Raw genomic sequence first — 10272 nt, 5'->3', positions numbered from 1 at the left:
CTCTATTCTCATCACCCCCTGTGTGATAATTAGCATGCCACAATAACAAAAATACACATAAAGAAAAAGATTTTCGTTTCCACGTGACATGCTGTTTAATATAAATACCCAACATGAATCAATACTTACTTAATACAAGGCCTAATTAATATTTCCCCTGCTCTAACCTGGTTATTTTTTTAACAAGAAGGGAAAAAAAAGAAAAAATGAATTACAGCACTGCGCGGTGGACATGCGCGAAGCTGCAGCGAATATGGCGGCTTGCATCTGATAGAAAGTGAGGAGTCTCGCATCAAAATACCCAGTTGACACGGTTGGTACGGCTCATCCCTCTTTATTAGTCTCGTGTGTTGTTTTGTTTTCCGTGCTGCGGTCAAAAGCGCTCAGCTTTCCTACTATTAGCGCACGCAGTGTCGGACAGCGGAGCGTGTTTATACTGTAGTCTGTGCAGACGGGCAGCTCGGTGCTGCCTACAGTAGCTACATAGAACTCTGCAGCTTTCCCTTTGCTTTCTGTTTACTGGACTAATGCAGAGGATTGCTCTGCAACTGAGGAGGAAAAGAAAAACACCCGTTTAGCGCGATCCTGCAGCCTTGTAGTTACACCGCTGTGGATACAGTGTATCGTTAGCAGTGTTTAGCCCGTGTGAGGAGCTCTGTCCCGCCCACTAAATGTGACCATAACCCAAATGAAAATGCGTCACAGACTTTTCTTCACATTTAAATTTCTACCTTCAGCTTATTTAACTTCCTCCCTCCTCACAGGCTGCAAATTTAAAAAAAGAGCAATGCACGTTTAATTTTTTTTATTTATTGTTTCCTCTAAACCTGCATGCTGTTCCATTTCAAAGCTTTTGTGCGACTCATCTTTAATGCTGGTGCTGCGAAAACAGTTTGACTTGGAAAAAAAAGAAGAAAAGAAATATTTTGCTGTTAAAGTTATGGGGTCTGAAAGAATCCCAAGTTATGATCGCGGAGGTGACGCCCTGCAGCGGCTCACACACCCCTCAGCCTCCCAGCAGCAGTAATGTGATCCCTTCACCGTCCTGTCTCCCAACTGTCCTGCCTCACAGAGGAAACACCAGGCCAGGCCGAGAACGTGGTTTCAAACCCGGTTTTGGAAGCTCGTCTCACTCTTGTAACATTTTATTGAAGAAAAAAAAAAGCGAAGACAGTGATGCAGCGTAAATAAACATCCCTCATAATTAAAAAACCAAGTTATTATTCAACAGTTGAGTAAAGGTGTTATTATGTTATCTAATAATCAGCAAGTCACCTTCCCCCATTTGGTCGTTGAGAGTCCACGCAACCGTCTTCATTCTTCATCAGATAAATAATTTCTCACTTTATTTTTTTTCTGTTTGTCTCTGAAATGCAGTTAAAACTGAAATAATCAAAACTACCAGATGCTCAGTTTACAGTTAAGAACGTGTAGCGTTACTGTACTGCACTGTAATCCACTATGTTTTTGCTCTCACGTTTATTTTTCCTCTTTATCTTTTGTGATGCTTTAAATTTTATTTCAAAATTAAAAGTAAAATAACAATAAGAACCCAAACCTTTACGCCACATTACTCTTTGGTTTTAAACTTTTTATTTCTTTGTTTTTTATTTTAGCATTTTTTCCCACATTTTCACTCCCAAACTAAAAAGAACAACAAAAATATTAATAATGAAAAAAGAAGTTAGATTAATTATTAATAGAAATAAACAAGGTATCTTTGACTCTTAATTAAGAGTCAGAAAAAGCTTTTGGGGGAAGATGACTGAGATTTGTTTTATTGGCCTCTTTTATCTTTGGTCAAGAAACAAAACAAACTTTCTGTGTTCCTCTGTTATTGCTTTGCTAGCTTTCTTCCACAACTGGAAATCCCAATAATTTAGTGACCAGTGAACATAACACAGTCAAAAATCAGTTTGTAGTATAAGAAAGATTTTTTATTTATTTAAACATGTGTGCCTTATAAAAAAATAAAAATAAAATCAGTGACAAACACTTTGACAGCTCCTGTTGAGTGAGAGTTACGGCTTTTTCACGTCTTCTCACTGTTCCGTTTTGTGAACGTCGCACTAATCCCAGATCAGTGGCTGCATGAGTGGAAATGGAGATTGTAAAAATTAAGTGCTTCCTGGTCTGCGGGGCAGTTTTGTCTGACCCTCTTGAGGAAGGCGGACAAACCAATGCAAACACTGAACTGGTCTGGAGCTGGAATCCTTTTCATGTCTGCCAGCAGACGTCCCACTTCCACACGTCTTAATGGCTTTTTATGGCAGCTTGGAATCTTTATGGCTTCTTCTGACTCAGTGGGATTCATTGCACAGGGGGGGTTAGAGAGAGGGGGGTTTCAGAGGGAGGGTCGGCCACAATACATTGCAGATGCTAAAACTTTGAAGCACAAAGAAAGGAGACATTGTGAGGCTTCTGAAGACATCTAAACCTTTGGATTTGTGGATTTAATTTGTATTTTTGTCTCTTTTGTGTGCTGTGGATTATTTTTTTTTCTTCTCTTCAGTTTGAGCTGTAGCTATGTACAGAATTTGCATGGAGTGGCACTGTGCTGAAGTTTCTCTTAAAATTGATCCTCGGTTTTGGACCAGATTCGGAGCTTAAGCAGTGTGGTAACAGTTTGATTTTCTTGAAAAAGGAGTAATAATGGTTGAAAAGCTGCTAGCAGATGAGTTCACATGGAATTGAACTAGTTAAAATGAGTGGTAGTGAGCATTTGTTGGACATGTTTTACCTCTTTGCCTCTGCTTGAAGTTCATTGTTTGTTTTGCACAATGAACAGCTCTTGCGCATCCTCTACGACCCCTGAAATTTAAATGTGGAAAGTTTAGTTAAATTATAGGTTACAGTTAGAAAAATAACACAGAGGGCTTTGAGAAATGGCTGATTTTCATCCTATAAAATGACTAAAACATGTTAATCCAGCTCTGTCAGTACTTCCCTAACTTGTCTGTATTGTGCCACAATTGGCACTCAAACAAGTGTGGACGCTATGTTTGGTAGGTACTATTTTTAGCCATGTTTGGATTCAATTGGTTGTAGAAGCACTTGACTCAAAGTAATGGTTACAAACGGTCGCCTGGTGCAAAAGCACGGCTCACTATGCTTTTAGGTAATTCACAATAAGAGGAGTAAGTTAGTAGGCTTTGGCTACACAGTTGGATAGAGTCATTTTTCATTTTTGGTCTTTTTCCCTGAGATTTGTTGAGAGTGAGCAAAATATCACAGCATTTTTGAAAAAGGTCAAGCAGGCTTATTTGTGAAGTAATTTTAAACAACGAGGTAAATGGGTGTACTTTACAGATGACAGAAAAGGCGAAAGACGACTTAAAAAGACATTTCAACAAGATTTAGACGAAACAGAGTGCAAGATAAAATAAAACAGACTAAACAGGAAATTCACATTAGAGTGGACTACTACACGGACAGAAAATTTTATAAAAAAAGCTTTTTTCCCCCTCAGTTTGTAATTCATAGAAACTGAATGTTGCCTTGCGGTGTATAGTTTTAATCTTGTGGACAGCAAGCAGACATGTTCCAGACAATCTGAGAGGTCTGGACTTTTCATAATGTAGCAGCAGATCTGAAATGTAATTTAGCTCTAAACTATTTAGTGCTTTATAAAGCTGCAGTAGTATTCCAAAGTAAATTCTCCAATATTCTGGAAACTAGAGGAACGTCAGCTTTCTAAGTGGAAAAAAAAGTGGACGCATTTTTAAAATAAGTTTATAATCTGTTAATGTTGTTATGTGGGCTTAGTACAGAGTATTTTCCATTTAATTATCTGAAATAATCAAATTTCTAATGTTGTCGTAAGTATAAGTTTATGTTACATGAAAACCCTCAACGGAAATTGCTTGTGGCTATTAAGTGGTTACATTTGATCTCTACTGAGATGAACTCTTTTGACTGTGTTATTTCTAGCATCTGTTTGGGTAGCTGCCTGCCTGACTTGACCCGAAGAAGCACAGTCATCATGGGCCGAACGCCACACAGAGGTAAGCCTGCACAGTGCCTTTGTGCCAATTTGATCCAAAAACCCCAAACTAGAAGGTACATCCCAAAACAAAATCCTCGCTGATTTTCTTTTGTTTTTTCTTTCTTTTGTTTTTTTTAACAAAGACACGATTGGAGTCTTTTATGTTTGGTATGTTTGAGGTAGTTTGAGAACTGTTACAATGCCTTCATTCTCACAGTAATTAAAGTCTGTATATCAGAAGCTCCATAATTCTGATGAGCCGTTCAATCACCGCTTTGATTTCAGATCAAAAGGAGGAGAAGAAGGAGAGACGGAGCAGCATCACAGCGGGCTCTGCTCTCGACAAGTCTAATGGTTAGCTGTGCAGATCTCTGCCTTGTCACTCCTCTTTGTTAACCCTCTCATTATCAGTCTAATTTAAACCTTTTTTTTAATTAATCCAGCCACTGCAGTGTCACCACTTCCACAGTTAGTAACTCATTATGTCTTTTTTTAGTAAGTTTCCGGGGTAGGTTAACAAAAGCACCCCTGCTTTTCTAACAGTATTACTCACGTTCTTTTGTGTATTTCTGACATCCTGCGCAGACTAAGCTTTACTTTGCTTTTATAAATATAAAGTGGGGATTGCTTCTTTTCCTTTCACTTAAATTAGCCTTAGTGTTATTACAAGGGTTTTTTTGTTGATTGGTTTTATTTTAACACGTGATTTTTTTTACACTTTTTTGACCTGTTCTGTATCTGACTGATCTGCGTTTTGTTTCCGTCCTCTGTGCCAGAACCGTTCAGCTGGGAGGAATATCTGAGAGAAACGTCCTCCACTGCAGCGTCGCCCTCTTGCTTCAAACAGGTACTTGATCATTAAGAAGCTTTTTTAAGATGCCATATCATTAATTTCCCTTTTCAGCATATTGCTTCTTTCCTGGCACAAAAACTTTCTGTGATGATTTCAGACAAAAGAGGTACTTCCTGATTAGTGTATTTAAAAAAAACCCCCACATATAGTATTTGTTTACAAGAAACATTTCAGTCAACACGGTGTTGTGAGTGGAGTTTGTTTCATATGCAATGATCCACAGTGTTGTGAAGTAAGCATAGGCATTAATATGGAGTTGGTCCCTATTTGCAGAGTTTCCACTCTTCTGGCTTTCTACAAGATTTTGGAGTGTTTTGTGGGAACTTTGTGCCATTCATCCAAAAGAGCATTTTTGAGGTCAGACACTGATGTTTGGCAAAAGGGCCTGGCTGTTCTAGTTCATCCCAAAGGTGTTTGATGCGGTTAAGGTCAGGGTCATTCAAGTTCTTCCACACCAAACTTCAACCGATGCCTTTAAAGGCCTTTGTTTGTGCAAATGGGGCTCTGTCATGCTAGAAAAGAAAAGGGCCTTCTCCAGACTGTTCCCACAAAGTTAAAAGTATAGAATTGTTCGAAATGTAATGTTAAGGTGCCGTATGCATGACAAGTGAATTGGTTTCCAGTAAAGAGCTGAATTTTGCACAACTCCCATTTTTATGAGCTTTACCCCACTGGTTTAAGGATTTTTCAGCTTTATGTCATCGGTTTAAATTGTTAGAAAAATAAAAAGTTATCAAAATCTAATAAGTAAAATTCTGAGAAAAATGAAAAACTGGTAAAGTATTACATCTTGAAAGTAACCTTCCAGACATAACTGTAAGAAAAACCTTGACTGGCTCCCAAACATATGAGCACAATTTGTAATATGAACCTTAATAGTTAATTCTGGCTTTTTACCTTAAATATTTCCTCAGTTTGTGACATTTGTTATCCTTTTTGAAAGTTTTCTGTGTTTTTCCTCAGCTGTCAGTAAATACATCCATAATTAAAAAGACATCACAGTTACAAACATTACATGCATTAATATCAAAGAGCGCTGTGGCAGCAGCAGCAACGTCACTGAGGATCAAAACACCACAATCTACATGCAACACACAATCCATATCACCTGGATGTGTGCAACAGGATTGTTCCTGAGCCCTCTGCCTCTCATTTCTTTGTATTCTGGACCTGACATAGAGCCTGAGAGATGGACTTGAGCCTTCAGATCCAATGGCTGTTAAGCCATTCGTAATATAGGGAAACAGGGAGAAGGTATGCCAAACTACTCATGAAGTGGACTGAAAATCAGTGGCAAGAGGTCTCATTTACAGCATGTACAGACGAGTTCAGCAGAGAGGTACAACAATGAGTGTTTCAGTCATCAGTCATGGATTGCCTTCCCCAAAGAACAGAACAAAAGGCAGCCAACATCCAAGGAAGAGCTTTCAAGAAACCCGGAGAACTATTCCTGAAGACGACTTAAAGAAATGACAAGCTGCCTGAGTGAGTTCAGGCTGTACTGAAGAATAAAGGTGGTCATACCAATTATTAGCTTTCCAGCTTGGTAGAATTGTAAAAGCTCCGTTTTTGTCTTATATACTGTGTTTCCATTTGTGTGTGTGCACATGTTTCAAAAAATTGCTGCACCTCTTTCCTGTTTTCCAGGAAAAATAAAAGAAATGGAAGTGGCTCAAGACTTTTGCACAGTACTGTATACTGAACGACATAAAGTGGTTCTCGGGCACCGCGTCAAATATAATCAGATGGGCTAAATAACACAGGCTGCAAAAGTCACAAAAAACTAAGACGGTTACTAACAACTGTTTTTCTTGTAGTTGTTATTGCCAGTACACATTCGAGGAATATTAGCAGACTCATCTTTCATGTTCAAGGAGCGATGACTGAAGGTCTGTTGGTATCCCTTTGCAGTCCAGAGTCCCCCCCACCAATGACTTCAAGGCAGGTATGAAACTTGAAGCACGGGACCCTCGCAACTCTAACTCGGTGTGCATCGCAACGGTGATGGGGATGATGGGCACTCGGCTACGCCTGCGTCTGGATGGTAGCGACAACACCAACGATTTCTGGCGGCTGGTCGACTCGTTGGACATCCAGCCAATAGGAACCTGCGAGAGGAACGGAGACATGCTGCAGCCGCCGCTCGGTGGGTGCCTTCCTGCTGTTACCGGGAACAATTTGGATTATTAAGACTTCCATGTAACGTTCAGTGTTTGTTTGTAAATTGAAATATCTGAATGATTACAGTTCCTAGAAACTAAAAACTTACTCAAATATATTTAACAAAATATGAGAAGCATGTACATAATGCATTGAAAACATAACATTATGATCGGTATTATTTGGTTTTAGAGCATACACAAAATAATTTTGTACTTAATTTGCCTAATTGAACTCTCCCAGTGACTGTATGTTGGAAAAGGGTGTATGTTATGTTGTATGTGTGTTTCGACTTGTAATAGTAGGAAAAGCACAAGTGTTCCTTGAAAATGTTTTCGTCTTTAAGTGCAGTTTGGTGACATTGAGTCCTATTTTAAAATAAACAGAATAAAAATATCCTGCACTTAAAGGTGCTTCATCATATTTGTGGAAGAACCATGTAGAAATCCAGTGTTAACGTGAAGAGAAGTCCTGGTCAGTAATTTGCAGCATTAACAATCAGGTTAAACTGAATTGTTTTGGCCTTGTGTACAGGTTTCAGGATGAATGCCTCCTCCTGGCCCATGTTCCTCTTACGGACGCTCAGCGGTGCAGAGATGGCCCCAGCCTCGGCTTTTAAGAAGGTAATGACAAAAAAGAAGAGGGCAGCTATGTTTAGTGAAAATAATGTTTAAAAACTGGATAGAAATTTGTAATAGTAAACAGTTTTTTAGGGATTTTTTTTTATATGCTCAAACAACAGCACGGCCTTTACTAAGTTAATTTTGTCCATTTTAATCACACAATGAAATCTTACTCCGTATGTGGGCTCCGTGGTTCACTTTCACCTTCTGCACAGTTTATCTGCCATTAAAATAAAGCTCCATTAGATTTGCAGGATTCATTTTATTTGCATGTATATTTACGTGTTTCTTTAGGAACCTGCCAGCCCTGCCAAAAACTACTTTCAGCCTGGTATGAAGCTAGAGGCAGTGGACAGGAAGAACCCTTACCTGATTTGTCCCGCCACAGTGGGTGAGGTCAGAGGTCAGGAGATTTTTGTCATGTTCGACGGCTGGCGAGGCGCCTTTGACTACTGGTGCCCCTTTGACTCCAGAGACATCTTCCCTGTCGGCTGGTGTGCCCTGACGAAACACAACCTGCAGCCACCCGGAAACTTCTGTGAGTGCTGCTTTGGTTCATATGTTTTTTCTCATGCATTTTTAGGGCTTTTTAAAAAATCTGTTTATGTGAATAAACAGTTAAAATAAATAACTCGAGAATGAGGTGACATGGGATATTCAAACTGATACCATAAGTATATCTATTTGAATGCCAGTGACCTCGACCTCTAGGTCAGAGGTTGAGTTTCCTGAAAATCTTGTGAATGCGATAACTTTAGAACAAGGCTACGTAGGATTTTGAAATTGATACCATAGGTGTATCTACTAGGTGGCTGGTGGGGGGGGGGAGATGCTAACAGTTCACAGCGAGAAGGTCCTGGTTTCAAAGCCACTGGATCACTGAAGCTTTCAGTGTCTTTGTGTCCACTGACTTCACACCATAAATTGGCTCTCTGTGAATGGTCCTCAGATGGACAATTTCCAGATGTTTTGAACACTCACTGTCATTATATATTTTTTTTGTGAAATTAAAAAACAAAACAAAAACAAACGCAGGCAGAGGTTTGTTGTGTTCAGTAATTTTATCTTAGCAATGGGATTCATGTTATTATGGAACGGAAGGTTCCTATGTGAGAAGTTTGGCTCAAATTTACGGAATTAATTACCAAGCCTTCTATTATTTATTCCTGGTTGGTAATCTTGGTCAGATCTCGGGCACTACACGTTTTGGCCTCTAGAGAGCAGCAGAGCATAAATGCTGACGTGTGTCGGAGCTGTGGCATTACATTGAGATCAGAGTGGCAGAGATAACTGTGTGCGTGAAACATGGTTGTAAAAACCAAAGTATTGACCTAGTTGTTGTGTGCTTTCACTTCTCTTTAAATAGGCTTGAGGTTTTTACTTCGCTTAAATAGAGAGAAGAAGCGCGAGTCTCGCTCTCGCCATTTTAAAGACAGACAGGCTTTGTCTTAAAATAGGAGTGCCTTATTTTTCTGTCAGAGCTTCAGTTTTTACTTTGCATCAGAAAACATTTGAAATTCTTTCAGTCAGATTAGCGTCATATTCTCTTCATATTTCTGCTGACATTTTATTTATTGGTTAGTAAGAGATTCACTGTGTACAACAGGAACTGTACCCTGCATTTACATAGACGTGCAGAGGGACGCAAACAGGATTATCTTGAATAAAAAATCATCTGTGGCAAACTGTGAGGGTGCTAAGTTTGCAACGAGTCGTTTACTTGATTAAGTGAAATTAACTGCGTTTATTCAGTTACTCAATTTGTTGTGGTGTGAACGTTGAGAGTGAGCTGGTCCGTCAGCTTCAGCTCTGTGAGGAATAGATGCATTTTGTGTTGATTGTATTACAGCTAATATGCATTTCTGTGTGTGTGTCTTATTATTTATTCTCACAAATGCTCAAATGCTGCAAACCATATAAGGGAATTAAGAATTATGCCTTTTGCCCAGTGTCAGCATGGATAGACTGCAGTCCCGCTGCACTCCTGGTCGGATAAGCAGCAAGAAAATAAATGGACCTGTGCTATGTAGGCTACGTAGGATTTGTAGCCACAAGTTTGTATATGTTGCCCCCGGTTAGGCTTTTATGGTAAAACACTGAGGCTAACAGTAAAATAAACACGGACAAATGAACCAACGCAAAGAGTCGGAAACAGTGACTAAAACAGGACAGGATATGAGAAGCACAATGGCTGAAAACAGAAGTTAAGAACAATCACAAAAAAAACTTCTCCCTTCAGTGGGTTGATTATTTACATTAAGGATGTTACAGTGTTTTATATAATGATAAGGATATTCAGATACTTCACAAAAACAAACAACAAAACCTAATTTAAAACAGTCCAATATTTATAATTCCTGATCTAGTAACTTTACACAAGCATTATGAGCAAAATGCTTTAAGTTAATTCATTATTAATCAGCTATTATTAGTTTTAATGAGCCAGTTGAGGTGAAGCTTTAGCCTCATATGGTGTGATTAAGTTGTAGTTAAAGTGTAATGAGATTATAAAAATAACTGAAATAAAATAAAATGTAAATACTCGGATTAAGTATCACTATCATGATGATGTTATTACCAGTAAAAGATGTCATAATCACTGCTCCCTGTTCTTAAGTGTTACTCATTTAGTTTTTATAACAGGTCGAATA

General features: G+C 38.9%; 1 protein-coding gene across 3 annotated transcripts in view; it reads left to right on the top strand.

Annotated features, from left to right (window-relative positions):
* Positions 1-229: 229 nt before the first annotated feature.
* Positions 230-10272, top strand: part of scml2 (Scm polycomb group protein like 2) — a 26985-nt gene continuing 16942 nt past the window's right edge. For 2 of the 3 annotated variants that reach the window (XM_086291099.1, XM_086291083.1), the window contains exons 1-7: positions 230-313; positions 3931-4004; positions 4271-4339; positions 4762-4832; positions 6750-6984; positions 7533-7621; positions 7916-8159. In XM_086291099.1, the coding sequence (XP_086147225.1) occupies positions 3983-4004; positions 4271-4339; positions 4762-4832; positions 6750-6984; positions 7533-7621; positions 7916-8159 (730 nt within the window). In that variant the 5' untranslated portion in view covers positions 230-313; positions 3931-3982. Of the gene's footprint in view, positions 318-3930; positions 4005-4270; positions 4340-4761; positions 4833-6749; positions 6985-7532; positions 7622-7915; positions 8160-10272 lie in introns of all 3 variants that reach the window. The other variant, XM_086291094.1, reaches the window with a different exon arrangement.

This window comes from Aulonocara sp. 'chitande type north' Nkhata Bay, linkage group LG1, assembly GCF_057382095.1.
Source record: "Aulonocara sp. 'chitande type north' Nkhata Bay isolate Kocher_YH1m ecotype deep benthic linkage group LG1, A_spYH_male_GT1.1, whole genome shotgun sequence".
Lineage (NCBI taxonomy): Eukaryota > Metazoa > Chordata > Actinopteri > Cichliformes > Cichlidae > Aulonocara > Aulonocara sp. 'chitande type north' Nkhata Bay.
This window is presented reverse-complemented; position numbering and strand designations above follow the sequence as displayed.